This window comes from Sabethes cyaneus, chromosome 3 (assembly GCF_943734655.1).
Source record: "Sabethes cyaneus chromosome 3, idSabCyanKW18_F2, whole genome shotgun sequence".
NCBI lineage: Eukaryota > Metazoa > Arthropoda > Insecta > Diptera > Culicidae > Sabethes > Sabethes cyaneus.
Genome location: NC_071355.1, coordinates 251,626,306 through 251,643,194, shown reverse-complemented (window position 1 = coordinate 251,643,194; position 16,889 = coordinate 251,626,306). Strand labels below are relative to the sequence as shown.

The 16,889-nt window shown below is 39.0% G+C and overlaps 1 protein-coding gene across 1 annotated transcript in view; it reads right to left on the bottom strand.

Annotated features, from left to right (window-relative positions):
• The window catches only part of LOC128741083 (uncharacterized), a 114,212-nt gene that overhangs the window by 14,543 nt on the left and 82,780 nt on the right, over positions 1-16,889 (bottom strand). The window contains exons 11-20 of the mRNA XM_053836659.1: positions 16,519-16,871; positions 15,891-16,312; positions 4,409-5,301; positions 4,084-4,350; positions 3,665-4,028; positions 3,362-3,591; positions 3,135-3,302; positions 2,867-3,075; positions 2,633-2,796; positions 2,410-2,545 (exon numbers count right to left, since the gene is read on the bottom strand). Of these exons, the coding sequence (XP_053692634.1) occupies positions 2,410-2,545; positions 2,633-2,796; positions 2,867-3,075; positions 3,135-3,302; positions 3,362-3,591; positions 3,665-4,028; positions 4,084-4,350; positions 4,409-5,301; positions 15,891-16,312; positions 16,519-16,871 (3,206 nt within the window). The remainder of the gene's footprint in view (positions 1-2,409; positions 2,546-2,632; positions 2,797-2,866; positions 3,076-3,134; positions 3,303-3,361; positions 3,592-3,664; positions 4,029-4,083; positions 4,351-4,408; positions 5,302-15,890; positions 16,313-16,518; positions 16,872-16,889) is intronic.

Below are 16,889 nucleotides of genomic sequence, written 5' to 3'. Positions count from 1 at the left end.
CACATCTAGTAGAAGTTCTTTCACTTGTTCATTGATACTGAATTAGCACCAGAAATAATGTGTTGGTATGCTTGTTCAATGCGATCGCTGAACCAACGCTCTCGTCGTGTTGAAAGTGTTGCGAAACCCACACACGTGTGGTCTAATTTTCTCACACGCGCGCACTCGTTCTAAGAAACAGACCGACATAACCATGCTTTTCGGTCTCGCTGCGAGTGAGTATTTAGCTAACAGCCACGAGCGTCTTTCTCGCTCGTCATTGTAGCCCGAGCAGCCGACGCCGACCAACCCACTATGGGCCAAAAAACAAAATTTCGGGACAAATATATTTGCGATTAAACGGCATGTCTCAGCTCAATGTGGTTTTCGGCAACTTTTTGAATGAAAAAATGATACATCTTTTAAAGGGGTCGTCTAATATTTAGGTTTTACTTTAACAACAATTTAAGTAATAACTTTTTGAGTAAATTTTTTTTCACCTTTTTGGTTTCAAAATATTAAAGATAAACCAATTTCAAGTATTTTTCTTGAAGATATCAAACTTCTACCTTATACACATTTTCAGCAATAGACCTTTTTATAATCGACCCCTCAAATCACATTTCTTCTTGTAACATGTTTATTTCAACGGACAGCTCAATGTGATGTTCTAGAAAACATTTTGCACATAAAAGAGGAATATTTTTGCTGAAGACTGTATTGCTTTTTCTGCATTAATTAATAAGATATAACTGATTTTAGGGTAAAAACCCTCTGATGAAAAATGTGTATTTTTTCAAGGGTGGTGTCTTCGGAGAAGAAAAATAATAAAATATAGCGCATCTTCCGGCACTATTAGGGTGACCATGAATTCACCTATTAAGGTGATACAAATTTTTGTTTTCTTAAATAATTTCAAAACAAAAAAGTTTTTTCTCCAAAAGTTGCAGAACATACTAAAATAAGCGACTTTGCTGAATAAAGTAACTCTTACCGATTGCGAAATATAATGATGTGTTAAAAAAGAGCTCCTAAAAATCAATTTCACTCAATAACTTTGCACACGATTATTTTATTGGTTTCAAATGTTCTACAAAGTTAGTCAGTATGTTGAAATACATATCTTCTGTGAAGACTGTTTGATACTAGGACGCATAGTTATTAAGTTATAAAATGTTTGAAAAAAAATCCGCACTATTCCGAGGTATTCCCAATCATGGTATTCCCAGGGATTCTCTGAAATACACATTTGGGCAGATAACTTGAACAATTCCCTACAAATCGGTATGCAAACTAATTGCAGATACTTGCAGATGACCAAGATATTCAGATTTTTCATCAGACGGTTTTTAACCTAAAATTAGTTATATCTTATTAATTAATGCATATAAATCAAAACAGTCCGCAGCAAAAATATTCCTCTTTTATGTGCAAAATATTTTCTAGAACATCACATTGGGCTGTCTGTTGAAATAAACATGTTACAAGAAGAAATGTGATTTGAGGGATCGTTTCTTAACAAAGGTCTATTGCTAAAAATGGGTAAAAGGTAGAAGTTTCATATCTTCAAAAAAATTACTTGAAATTGATTTATATTTAATATTTTGAAACCAAAAAGGTGAAAAAAAGTTTACTCAAAAAGTTATTACCTAAATTGTTGTTTAAGTAACGCTTAAATATTGGACTACCCCTTCAAAATATGCATCAATTTTTGATTCAAAAAGTTGCCGAAAACCACATTGAGCTGAGACACGCCGTTTAACCGCAAATATTTTTGTCCCGAAATTTTGATTTCTGGCCCATAGTGCAGCCGCGAGGGCTCGCACTCCCACCCGCGTGTAGAATCGAGGGCGTAAGATGAAGAAGAAAAGAAAAAGTAATGTAAAATCTGTAACTCAGTGCGCCGCTAGCGCTCACGAGTTATTTGCCCCGTGAGTGAGCTATGCAGAAAGATGTTATGAAAGAGGCTGTGCGTTATCGAGTGCGTAGGTAGCAGAATGTCTGCACATAGCAACGGCGGCAGTTTGTTGTACGCCTGTGTCAGTGGCGTAAGCGTAAACGAGTAACCAAAATATGGTGTTATACCTAACACCAGGATTAAATTGGATGTGTATACATTATTTGATTGACTTAAAAATCGCATCTTAGAGCACGAAAGCCCTTACAAAAGCTAAATCCTTTGAAAAATTACAGCTGAGTAAGTCAGTAAAGCGTATTGACTCAAGTCAGCTAACTTGTTTTTTTTTCTGAATAAGGGATTAAAGGGATCTTCTCAGGAAAGGTCTCCGGTTGGATATTCTATATCAATATACACGGCACATAGTCTCCGATTAAATTCATTAGTTACCTGTTTTCGACATTTTTCAAACCCATTGCCGAATAATATCATAAAATCATGCAATTTACTTGCAGTCACTGGAAATTACTTACCGCTTCTTGTCCATTTCAGTGTCCGCATGGAAATAGTAATGCCTCAAAGTCAGCTCCGGTGGAACGATTTCGAAGGCATATTTTTTACCCCCGGCAGATGAAGGCTGAACTCTGTAACCTTGCAAGCAGGCCATTCCTGTATTGAGAAAAATAGTAAAACAGAAACCAAAAACATCGATTCAGGTTAGCTGTTCGGGTGGAAAAAATATCAGTAAAATCTAACCAAATGCACTCTTGCTAGCCGCGTCATGATAGAAGTACAACACAGCATCCTTCAGTACGCAGTACCGCTTGGTCCACGAACGCCACTTGCTTCCCAGCTTAGTGAGGGGACCAACGCAGTCCGGCTTGTGAACGGTACTAGCTGCCAGCCGTAAGTTGCGTGCACTGCGAAACACATCAGAACGATCAAATTAGTTTCAAAGCCAAAAATTTAGACACAGCCAACCAACTTTACCTAATCTCCAGCCAAGGGTCACTCTGCTGAGCAGCATGACTGATGACGGCAATCCACCTGCTGGCAGCTTCATCCGTATCTCCCGCCAGCTGGACCTTGTTTCCTTCCTCTGTGTTAACGGTAAACGCAAATGGACGCCCAGTGGCATCCATGGAAAGTCGCTCCACTTTGTGGTTCGTCAAAATAATAGCACCAATTGGTTGGTTATCCTATTCAATAAAAAGTTTTGTCATCCCTCACAATCGTAAAAGACTTCTAACGAACTTACCAACTCAGACTTATAGTAATACAAACAGTGATCAGGCCGTAGCGAGAACCACCGTCGAACCCATTTGTTCGGTGTCGTGTTCGAGTGGCGCCACAGAAAGCCAGAGTAAATCGCAGGATTTGCCGTGGTGTCTTCCAGCGGCGAAAGAACTCCGATCGTACGAGCCACCTGATTAATGGGAAAAAATCAGAAATTTGACGAACGCAAACAGAGCGAAAATCCTCTACCTCCAGTTCCAGTGTGTCACTTCCAGCGTGAGCAATTTTCACCACTTCCGAGTGGCTCTTATCGATCACTGATATTCCATTGACGGAAAGAACAATATCTCCCACCTCCAGCCCGGAAGTTTCCGCCGGAGTGTCCGGCTCGATCGCCGAAACAACCACCGGTTTCGATCCGTGTATTCTAAATCCAAACTCCCCCGACTGTCTGCAAACCACCACAGTTTTATCCGTTTCTGTAAACGAAATCAAATTACAAACTTCTCAAAAGTCTCAGACTCAGACAGTCTCTTTTAAGTCAGATCTTACCAAAACTGTTCGTATTCTGCCGACGGTACATTTCCACGCAGGACTTCCGATGTACCAAACGGTGCGTGATGGCTTGATACTTCTTGCGGAAATCTTTTTCCGATTCGGTCGATCCACGTCGTTCGGCCAAATCTCGCGGTGGCTTGTCGAAGCTTCCTTCACCGGGCAAATCGTGTCGTCGCCACACGTCTCGATCGGCGATGCAGATCCATAGCCCCGCCCGGTAGTTACCATGGTAGATGCCTTGCTCCGGTTCGGCGGTGGCCTGGTGATCGCCGTGCGGAACTACAGGCGCGACACAAGGTGAAGATCCTGCTGGTCGTAGGTTGTTTGGCTCCGTATCGTCCTTGCCGCGTTCTTCGCTCTGAAATATAGTCGTTTCACCGAAATTGATCTTTTCGTTTTATTAGTTCAATTACCTTCGCTCTGTACTCCTGCCTCGGTTTGTAATGCCGTCGATCGGCATGTCGATCTTCGGAGCGAAATCGCTTGTCCATCTTCTTGTATAGTCGGGTATGATGTGGCGTCTTGGTGCAATCCGGTGAATCGGCAAACCCTTCCGGAGGTTGAACGATATCCGGCCTGTCACCATCGGTGGAATCCAGCGTGAGGGCCGTCATACTTTCTTCCGATTCACCCGGAATGCTCACCACTTCAACCTCCTTTCCGCAGTGATGACAGTGGATCTTTTCAAAGTAGTCAACATTAGTTCTTGGAAAATGGGGTGGGGGAAAACTAACTTACTTGCTGCTCGGACTGAGACAAAGCGTCACCTTCGCTGTAAAATACGGAGTCCGATCCGGGGGAAACCGATCGAAGCGACTCCGTGGAGATCGCTTTAAGTCTCTTCTCGGGGGAAATTTTCTGCTTGCGAGGCGAACCGGCGGACGGAGGACTTTTAAGCTGCGAGTAATACTGCGAGGGGCTCAGCTTGGGTGTCACAATTTGAGTTGGCAGCATCGACGCTTGAGGTTTCTCGGGACTTCTGCTCAGGGGAGTCTTGCTGCGGCGCAGCGGCGTACTGACGACGACTTCATCTCCCGTAGCGGATCGTGTTCGTGGGGATTTTCTTGTTTTAGGCCGAAATCTTTTCTGTTTGCTGCTTGGACTGGTTCCATCCAGAATGCTCAAAGCGCTTTTATCCTCCGGAGAAAGTTTCTTGAAACCTGGACTTGCCTGTCGCAGCATCGGAGTTGTGTAGGTTTTGAGTGAATCCTTGTCGAACTCCAGCTTGAAGGTACTCTTTTTCCTTCGCCGTTCTTCCTCGTTCCAATCGCGTCCACGCCGCGTCGGTCGGCCCAGCGTACCCTTGAGGTCCTTCTCATCGTGCGAGGAAGAGTACCGTTTTTCACTCCGTTCGTCGTCGGAAATCGATTCCGGTTTGATTTTTGGCTTAGCTGGCAGTGTTTTCGGCATGGTGGAACGTGAAGGGGAGCTCTTCTTGCTGGCCATCTGAAAGCTCCCGCTGGAACTGCTGCTGACCGAGTGCGCAGGCGACGGCCGGGGCAGCGGAGGAATCTGCGGCGCCGTCGATTTCTCCTCAATCGGCGGGGTGTCTTCGCAGATCGCATCCACCCGGGCCAGGCTGTACAGTGAGGAGGCACTCTCGAACGAAGAGCCTTCCTGGGTTACGTTGGCTGGAGGGTAGGTTTTTGATTGCATTGATTAAATCTGTTCAATTAATTCTAACACAGCCGTTAATAAAACATGGCTTGTTTTCAAGCGGTTTAAAAAAATACAGCTATTTTGTGTAATCTACAATTATTTTACAATTTCGAATGCTGCCTAGAATGACTTCAAAATAAATATGAACTCTAAAAATACGAAATACAAAAAAATCACTGTTTCCAGTGGGAAATCATTTCACTAATAAATAACAATGTAACCCAATTATGCAACACCAATCCAATAATAATCAACGATTAATCACTTAACAATCACTTTGGGTATATTATATTTACGCACATTTGATAACAAAAACATAGTTGAAAAGCAGATGATAATCTGTACATTTAAGTCATTAACCCAGACCTTGGTTGCCACACCGCGTAACGGTTCAACCAAGAGCGTGGTTCAACGAATATATAGGGATAATAACGACGCATAATTAGCGGTAAAAATAACAACTGATTGGCAATTGTTGTCGATCGATAAACAGTGCCGTTAGCAGTTAGTGGGGCATAATTAAAACGTGAAACAGGAGAAAGCTCATGGATGGGTGGGGGTGGTCACTGGCGTCAAACTTTAAATAGGCTCTATTATGCGTTGATTGTTGGCAATTTATGTGTCCACCGTCAATTCCGGTGCAAAGTGTACAGATGATGAACGAACAAGAGCCCTAGGGAGGGGGGGGGGGGGAGAATAACGTAATTGAGCAAAATCGGGGTGGCCTTTAGTTGAGATCTAGAACTGCACGGAAAGAAATCCGATTTCGCTACCATGAATAAAATCATGAAATCATGAAGTTCCATATCAGGCAGCACAAAATCATGAATAATAGTTCATGATTTTGCGTTGTGTTGTACTGCAAGAAGTTCGTGATATCATGATTATTATTCATGGTGTATTTTCATAAAACATAAGCTATAAACCTGAAATCATGAGTCATTTTGCGCATTTTGGAGATTAAATTTTTACCCGTGTAGTACATTCGTGTTTATATTCATTGGTAATAATACTAAACGTTATTAATTATCAATGAATTTTTCGCTACAATAATCGAGGAATGTTCAATCTTGATTTAAAGATACCTTTGTGTCAGTTTTCGCAGACAGGCAGACTAAGTCTGAAAACGGATATTTAAAACTTGAAATAGGATTTGGTAGCAAATTCCCTCTCGAATAATAAATAGAATGCCAAGTAGCAATGTAAGTTTTATTCACTCTATTTGAACGACCAATTGACCAACTGACGCCTGACTATTCACTTTTTTCAAAGCCCAGGAGAAGCCTAGGCTCACAGACTTAAATCATCTTTATCTAGGTTAATTATACCATCATATAACTATCAACTTTATTTTACCTGACGTAGTAATGGTGGGAGTTGTTTTCTACTTTACCTTGAGAAAAAATTGAAAATTTGTATTCCAAACTAGTCATGGTTTCATAGTTACGTGACTGTCGAAATGGATCGTCCTTAGGCTTAACTCCTCAGAAACTTGCAAAACTCAAGATCGTGGTCGAAAGTCATCCGAGATTCACGATTAGCATACAAAACAGTTTAATTTGTGGCAATATAAAGTTTGGTGGCTCAGCTGGTATCATATAAAACATAGTGTAATGTTATAACCAAAATTACACAGAAGTGGAACAGATAACGTATCATGCAAACAGGATACCTGAATGGAATAATACTAACATAATATAAAATTATGAAAGGAACATAATATAAATATGACGAAAAGAATATTTAAAATCGATTTCAAACTTGTTCGAAAGTGACATTAAAATGAGGCAAAACTAACACAAAAACGGAAACAAATTTATAGAAAAACAATACAAAAATGATCGCAATACAACAAGAAGCACTAGCGTGCCCAGACCAAATCATGAAGTGGGGCTCTGACCGACCGATCCTTCGAATTTCCGACTTCATCACGAGAATTTTTGTACATTAAACATTAAAGGGAGGGTGAAACATTAATTTAAAGGTGCACTTTAAATTTTATTGTAAATTGGTCTTGAATTTGGAGGTTCATATTGGAATTAAAATAAGGCAAAGGCATGACATAGGATTGTAATTGAGAAATGAAATTGGACTAAAAATGGACCCAAAATTGATTTGAACACAAAAGTCAATATATCAGTTGAAAGTCTAAAGCCAAAAATCAAAAATCAAATGTAAAAAGTCAAGAAAAAAGTCACATAAGCAAGAAGTCAAATATCTGAAGTTAAACATTAAAAGTTGAAATTCAGAAGACAAGGTTAAAAAATGAGCGTCATCACCGAAAGCCAAAGTTACAAGTTTAAATTTAGAATCAAAGGTCAAAGCCAAAAGATAAAAATGAGCAGTCAAAGGTGAAAGTTTAAAAGCCCAAAGTCTATAATCGAAAGTTAAATACCGAAAGTCGAAAGTCACAATGCAAAAGTCAGAAATCAAGTCTAAATTAGAGTCAAATATCGAAAATTGACAATCAATAGGCAAAACTCCAAAATCAAAAATTAAAATACAGAAATCAAATTTTTAAATTTGCAAGCTAAGAAATAAAAACAAAATTTGAAAGCCAACACAAATTATAAGTCAAATCAAAATTATAGATTTGAAAGTTATAAAACAGATATTGTAATTGGATATCGGAATTAAATTGAACTCGAAATTGGGTCTCAAACCGGACTTGAAATTAGCTAATTTGAATTTTAATCACGCAAGTTTGTTTGAAATTAGGTATGAAATTGGACTTAAATCAAAATTTTAATTTTTTGTTTTGAAATTTAGTTTTATATTGGACTTCAAAGATAAATCTGAAATTAGACTTAAAATAAGTCGTGGAAAGGGACATGAAAGAGGAATCAAAATTAGACTGAAGTTGAACTTAAAATTGAATTTCTATTAAAATTAATTTAGGTTTGGAGTGTTTTTTAATTAAAACGATGCCTTTTTTGCGAATAATTTGGGGTCAAAATTAGCATGTTTTTACATTAAAAGTTCTACAGTTCCTAAACAAGCAAAGATAGAGATGTACTGTATAGAACAATGTTGGGTATTTTCACTAGGATTTGTATAACTTTGTGAAACAGGACAACGTCATACAACAAACTAACGATTTTTGATATATGAGAAATAGGATTTTTCTAACTTTGCTGAAGAGATAGTAGATTACTGTCTTCGACAAAGTTTCTTGTAATAATCTATACCTATAAAATGGATTTCTGTCTTTCTGTCTGTATGTTCTTTATAGAATCGAAAACTACTGAACTGATCGGTGAAAATTTGCATATAGGGGTTTTTGGGGCCGGGGAAAGTTCTTATGATGGTTAGAGACCCCTCCGCCCACTAAGAGGGTGGGCTCCTGTACAAATGAGACACAAATTTATGCATAATTGGAGAACTAATCAAGCAAATGGAACCAAGGTTGGTATGTGGGTGTTTTTGGAGGCAAGAATTTTTTCTATGGTGAATTATGACCCCTACCCTCTTTTAGAGGGGGAGGGGCTCCCATTCAAATAACATATAAGTTTCCTATTATCTCGAAAACTAATCAAGCAATCAAGCTAATTTGGCATAGTGGGGTTTTTGGAGGCAATTTTTTTTTGTGAATTAGGACCCCTCCCTTGTTTAACAGGGGGAGCTTCCATACAAATGAGACTCAAATTTCTGCATAATTGGAGAACTACTCAAGCAAATGGAACCAAATTTGGCATGCGGTGTTTTTAGATGTTTTCTATTCTAATGTGTAATATTTAAACTGAAGAAAAATAATTTTTTTATTACCCTTTTAGGGGGATTAAGCAAAATTTGTATTTCGCTAGACGATGGAACTTTTAATTTTAAGAAACTGTTCCAAAGGTTCCATAAACCTTCCCGCGCACTCTAATCACTGTAATGCGCCCCAAAAAAGGTTCTGGACCAGTGTGCTGTGCCCGATTGTTTAGATTGGGTTGAGCTTTCGGTTGATCAAATGGAGATAAAAATTTAATTTTTAGTAAAAGTCTTCGATATTGCAAGGTCTTAAATTTTGAATTTTCGAAAAAAAAAATTCACGATTTTCCCCATTTTGTCAGCCCAATTCAACACGGAGCTGACAAAATAGGAACATTACTGCAATAACAAACATTTCATAAAGTTTAGGTGTATTGTAGACTACCACGTCAGCATAATCGTTAAGATTAGGGCACGTCAGCCGCTGAAGATTAAATTAGACTTGAAATTATATTTGAAAATGAACTTAACATCTTACTTGAATTTGGACCCAACATTAGACCTTAAAATAAATTAGAAATTGGGCTTAAAATGAACTTGAAATTCAACAACGAAAATTATTTTTGATGTTGGATTTGAATTTCAAGTAATTTGAGCTGGAAGTTTTATTTCACTTTGAATTGGAAATTGGTATCAAAACCGGATTCGAATTTGGACTTGAAATTACAGTTGAATTGGACTTACAATTAAACTTGAATGTTTTTATTTTTTTGTAGTCCAATTCTAACGCCATTTTAAAAATTTTAACTTTAATTGTTACACACTTAACAAAAAGCATCGAATTCGGTAAAATTTTACCGAAATCTAAACAGCTGAACGTTCGGTAAAAATTTCGATGGTGCCAATCGATGTTTACAGATCATTAGTAATGTTTGGTGCAATAAAAAATTTTACCGAACGTTCAGCTGTTTAGATTTCGGTAAATTTTATCGAAACGTTTAAGTGTGTAGACTTCTTTTCGGATTTAAATCGATTTTTCTCGGTGAAACATTCAAATTTAAACTCTACCATTTGTTACCATTGCCGGTTCACCGGCAATGTTTATAACTTGTTTTTCTGAGAAAGGCTGAATAGAGTAAACTTAAACATTAGCGATAAGCAGGGCCGGCGCTTCCCTTAAGCAAAACAAGCAGTTGCTTGGAGCGCCGCTTTGAGGGGGGCTACATTAAAAGAACTGGAGTATTAAGTAAATAAATGGTTAATATAAAACTCTCCTCCTTCTTCTTTAGCAGCATAGAGCCGGAATGTACATGGTCCTGGGTTACTTGTTGCCAATTTGTTGATCGCGTCGACAGAAGTAAATCGGCTTCAGGGTTAGGGTAGGTTCCTATTCTCCCTATTTTCGTCCCTATTCCGAATGCCAATGGAGGTTTTGAAGAGAACAGACAACACCGTCGTTCGGCATTCTTGCGACGTGACCCGCTCTCGCCAGATCTACTATGCGGATCTCTTTAAGTTCATGGTTCATTCGCCATTCTCCGTTTCCGTTTTTACTCCGCCAAAAAAATCCGAGTTACAGTGATTCAAAATTACAGCCTTGATTATTCTGATGAAAACCTATTTGCAACAAAACTTAACAATTAAAGTTGACACTCAGATGAGCGGAGTGGGAAGGCCGTATTGACCAAAATGTAGCAAATCAGCAGATAAATTAGCAATCAGCAAAGCAAAGTATAAGGACGAAGTTTCTGAAGCGACAGGAACTCTAAATCGAATTTTGAAGGTTTTTGAAGGTTTATCATTTGATAATGGGGCTCAAGAATTTGAAGCTGGCCATTTTGAGGATTTGCTTGGAGTGACAAATTGGCTAGCGCCGGCCCTGGCGATAAGTTATAATTTAATGGTTCACCGAGCAAAATCTGTTTAAATCCGAAAAGAATAACGTACGGTGATTAAAGCAGACCACAATTGTTAGACTTAGTCACCTTGCACTTTTATATTTTGAATTCGTTGATTTTTTCGGTGAAATCGAAAAAAATATGTTGTGTTTTCCACAGACGCTTCGACCTACAACTCTTCGGCCATTGACATAACAACCGAACGTGCCAACCGAAGAAAAATGTTAATATTCGTTCTGGTACACATCTTGGTTAATAACCAAACCAAAGGGCTTGAACCATGACTTCGAAATACCTCTCTCGGAAATGGCAGTGTACAGCATCACTTTCTTTTCAAACTTATGTTTAAACATATATTTTATGTTCGGAGATGCAGTAGAACTATTCATGGAATAGTATCAATCATTTCCGGGAATATGCGTCTTCGAAAGAGGGAAGTAACTTTCGTCGTCCAAAACAACGCATTTTCCGAAATAATTTTTTATCAACCAGCGACATTGGGATTCCAGCGTCGAAATCTGTCCCTCAGTGTATTCCTGGGCTCTTGTCTTCTGTCAGCACTTTATTTCGACTCTTTTTAATATTTTGCAGATGTACAGATGGGAACAATTGAACTTTTTTGCGGCATCCCGTTGGCTCACGAAATCCTTGTTGTTGAAGGCACGAGAAAGAATACGAAGTCCTTCTGCGTCCATAATTTTGGCTGGTCTTCCTCTACCTTGCTTGCGAGTAGTTGTGGGGGATCTTAGGATATGGTAAATAGTCGCAGCTGCAACATTTTCACTTTTAAAATATTGTACCGTATACTTTTAGCCGAGATCTTCGTGCAATTCATAGAAACGCACAACGCGCTCGCGAAATGCTTCTTGTTTGGGCGCCATTTTGAGCAAAACTTGGCAAACAGAAGTAAAACAAAAAATACTGTCAGAAAGAGGAGACAGATTGCTAGTAATAAATGCTATATTATGTTCTAGGCGTAGTCAATGGCCGAAGGGCATTAGGCCGAAAAGTCCGCGGAAAACCCAACATATTTGTTTCGATTTCACCGAAAAAATCAACGAATTCAAAATATAAAAGTGCCGGTGACTAACTCGGTGACAATTAAATCTGAAATTTTTAAACAAGCGTTAAAATTGGACTTCAATTGGGCTGAAAATTTAACTTGGAATTGCGAAAGCTTACTTAGAAATAGACGTGAAATCGTACTTAAAATAAACAAAAAAAAAACAAATATTAGTTGGAACGACTGGACTTTATTTTTGAATTAGAATTGAAATTCTAAAAATGAATCCTACGACTTGAATAAATATACATAGGGTAGTCGATCCAATAGTTGTGGTAGTACCAATAGTTGCGCTACTATTCATTATTAATGCATATTTTCGTCACCGTAGCATTTTAGATAAAACAATTACATTCATTATATAAAACAGGTTTTTAGAAGTATTGGTAGTTAGACTACACCATTTAAAATTAAAGCATTATTTGCTAAAATGCCAATTTTCCAAAATCTAACGCGCAGTTGGAGCGCACAACTATAGGCGCTCATCTATAGTTTTGCTATGATGTTTTTTCACTTAGCAACCTAGCAATGTATATGAAATAACACAATTAAAGGAACATCAAACTTAATTAAGGAAACATTAGCGCAACTGTTGGTACAATATAATTGAATCGGAAAATTCATTTTTTCTTTATAAAGCTTCTCGTACAAAGAAAGCAATTGTCTTGCCTTGTGACAAATACCTTGTATTTGATAAATTTATATCCCACAAGCATTAATTGAAGCATATAGCTCAATAAACAAGCAAAATGAAGTTATATTGTGCTTAGTGGCGCAACTAATGGATCATCTACCCTAGTAGAATTTAATTGGACAGTTTTCTTTTTAATTTGATTTCTGGTTACGTATTCTACTAAGACGCTCCAAAAACTTCAGTCGATAAAAATTAATTTAAAATCAAAGTTTAAAATGGGCTTGAGCTTGATCTTAAGATCCTACCTGAACTCTAACTGCATTTTAACATGAAATTGGGGTTAGAATGGTACTTGAATTGAACTTGAACCTGAATTCATTTTTACCGTTTACTTTGCACGTCGCAAAGATATCGGACGAACAAATCCAATTCTCCGGTCTTCCGGGTTAAACCTTGATTTTTTGTTTTGAAATATAAATGTTATTGAAAATGTGGGCATATTTTTTTTATTTTTAATGTGGTTTTAACCAGTTAGTCATTCACCACGGAGCTCCGCGGAGGTGCGGCATTTGACCTAAAAGGAATCATTAAATAATTTAAAAATAACAAACAAAACATTTCTTTTTGAGGCTGATATACCTAATGGGAAAAAGCTGATACATATAATCGGAAGTAGATAAAATTGGGGATAGATCTATACGGAGCGCGATATAATCGGAACCATACAGTAGTTAATAATTTTTGGTGTGCATTGATCGTGTATTTGTTTTTACTTTGCTGATTCCTTAATGTTGACTCCTTTTTACTAATTACCTTGTTACAGTGAGGTTTCATGTAATAACTGTTGTTTAGTTTTTAAATGTTCACTGTTACCCTTATCGGAAGTCGATTTTACATTGAATACATACAACTTTACATTACATTAAAAAAGAATATTGAAGCATTAAATGAATGTAGTCAACTGTTAGACAGCAGCCAGCAGGTAAAGTGATTTAATGATATAATAAAGCATTCAAGATTAATGAAATGCTCCCGACAAGTGAATATTGTGAATCTACATCAAGTGATCCCATTTGAGAAAAATTTGTTAATTATTTAATATAATTTTCGACAAAAATCATTTTCGGGAGGATCAAAGTAAATGTTATTACGGTCTTTTTCAGGTGCAATTTTCAAACATTCATATTAATCCAAAAAAAATTTACTGCATGATTTACAAATAAATTTTATACAACAATTTACTCCATAATACAATAAGAGTTAAAAATAAAGAGATTTATTTCGATCAAAATTTGTGTAACGTACTAAATTGATGACCCCAAAACATTCCTATTGGCAACAGAGAGATAAGCGTACACGAATTGCCTCTATTAGATGGCAGCGATCGTGATCGTGTGGTGTGCGTCGCTTCACCTGCAAACGGCTTAACTTCGTCAAGCTCGTCAAGTCAAGCCAAAGCGTCTTTTCGTTTCTCGGCGTTTCTCCAACAATTTCAAATTTCAAGCCGAACGGTTTAGACGCGTGCCGCTTGTGCTAGGCGCTGTTGAATCGGAGTGAAACCGGAGTCCGCGGGCAGGCTAGTTTTCTCAAAGTTTAGCCCGATTAAAGTGCGGTAGTGCAAATTTAAGGTTAATATTGAAAACCTGAGATACCTGGCCGAGTTGGCCAGTTAATTATGCCTGTTCGACACGAGGGGGGAAAGCTCAGGTGTGATTTTAGTGAATAATTTCTAGGTAGTGTGCAGTGAAATGAAAAAGTTGCCTCCTCAACCAAAATCAAGCCCCAGTTTATGATGATGGCAAAAGTGAGCGGGGGGATAAAGTTTTGCTATGGGAAAAAATTTGGCTATCCTAGTGAAATTGCAGCTTGGGCGTGGGTTTCAAGCAGATGAAAAAAAACGGTAAAAGCCGAGGCGAAATGGGGTGAGTGTGAGTGAATGAATGGGTATTATTGGTGATCGTGCCATTCATGGCCATTATGTAAGTGCGGCACCGCTAAGTTTGAAATAGTCAAAGTGCGTTTAGTGGTGCGCGCTTTCTTATCAGTGTACGTGAAGTGATCAGTCCGGTATTGCAAGAAGGAAGAGAAGAGCAGAATTGTGCACGTAGCGCAAATATATTCCGTTATGCTTGTGCTGTGAAATTTCTAATTGGAACGCGTATGTAATAGCAATACATAGATGATTTTGCTTACGAAGTAAGGCGTTCAACGGGGAAATAGAACTTGGTTTTTTAACTGTAAACCGATATAGACGGAGAAACAGCAAGCAGATACTTTGTAGATTCTGAGCAGGTACATATATAAAATATTTGAGAAACTAAAGGTACCATTACACTGTTTGCATAAAAGCCAAATATTTGATGAAGTTGTCCAAATTTATTTGCACGCCAGTGCAACGGTTCAGCAAATATTTGACCAAACATAGTTTGCCGTAAGGTTGCCAAGCAAATTTCATACTGTTTGTCAAACAGTGTGCTATGACCAAATCATCAAACCATGTTTGTACCCGTAATGCTTCACAAGTCATCCGCAAATCTCGTTAATGCTGATGTGTTTGAAAAATCTGTTTGTCTCAAAATCTGCCAAGGTCTGATTTTCTTTAGTTACCAGTTTATTATCGATTCACGTTTTAAGTAAATGTTCGAGATAAGTAATTTTATCAATTATGGTTTAATTCGAAGAATTTTGAAGTTAGTTTTTAAGATTTTTTCCGGAAAATTCTTCAAAAATTCACGATGCTAGGTTTATGAACGATGGATTATATGATTAATAAGTTATTATTCATAACAAAAGACTCTTAAATAATATATCAGTGTGAATTTCAACCGCAATCCCTTACAGGTTATATTTATAAAACATTTATAGTTGAACCACAAATTCCACGAAGAAAAATACCAAGTTTTATTAGCATTTAATTTATATGCTAAACAGTACAAACATGGCAACTGATCAAACACTGCCTAGAGTACTGAAATAGCCCAAGAAAAATAATTCACCACCTACACTCAGTTATCATCATTCAACAATTACGATTTGAAATTGATCACATAAAAACCCACGACTGTGTTGAATTGCGCACAGCGACAATGCAAACTGCTGCTACCGCTATTCACCCACGGGCAGGCCACCCTGATTTCAGTGGGGTTGGGCAAGAAAGCAAGCGTAACACAGGACATGGAACCGATGGACGGGAGGAAACCGGAACAGCACAAGGAAAAAGAAACAGCAATAAACGGGAAACAAATGATTTGCCTTGAAGAATGGGCTTCGAACCTGTTACTGGTTTGGTGGTGGTTGTGGTGGTGGTTGGTCTAATGACGAGGGTGCTTTTAAATATACCTTTGGCTGGGCCGCCCGCTGCCGTCGTCGTCTGGCCGGAACCGGTACGCTTGGAATTGTCGGTACAGGTAGCGTAGTCTTCGGTCGTGCTGCCCTCCGATCCGGCGCCACCGTCTCCGAACAGGTCACGGTCATCCAGTCCCTTCAGTTTGGCCTGCTCGAAGCGGCCGGTGCCGGCATGCGGTCGGGCCGAGGTCATAACGCCCGCTGGCAGTGGGTGGGTAGTGGGGGTCGGTGCTGCCGGTTTTATCAAATCTGGAGGCGGCTGCTGCGGGGATGCTGCAATTGTTGTTGGGTCACTGATGGGCGATTGGTCCTTCAGAATAGGCACGATACGTTCGTTGCTGTCGGGGGATCTGAGAAAAATAAGATTTTGGGTCATATTTCTTAGCATAACAACGTTAAATTCTTATTTATAAGCTTGGTGGGTGTTGATTTATGCACGTAGTAAAGCAATATTTGTCACCGTTGCACCGAAAGCGCGGATGCAATAAGAAATGGAATTTACCGAACCGTATTTTCTATTTTATATTGTTTATTCAGTAGTGTCGGGATTTCTTACCGATGAATAAGTGGTTCGATCTTGGAGAGCTTCTTCTGTTCGCTTCCCCGTCGTTTCGAAGGCGACAGAGGCCTTGAGGGACGCCTCAGGGTGGCAGTCTTTTGCTGCTGCAGCTCACGTTCCTCTCGTTCCATGCTGAGCGACGGAATGACGGCTATAGTCGGTGTCGGCTTCACGATGCCGGTCGTCACCGTCGTCGATGCGCCACTCGCAAGGGCAGCAGGGATGGGCGTCATTGCGGTTGACGTTATCTGTGGCGCAAGAACAACCGCAGCCGGGATTGCCGTTAGTGTCGTAGTTGAAATGCTCTGCAACGCTGATGGCACCACGGTTACGGGTAAAGGCGGCAGGGGCTGTGGAAAAATGGGAAA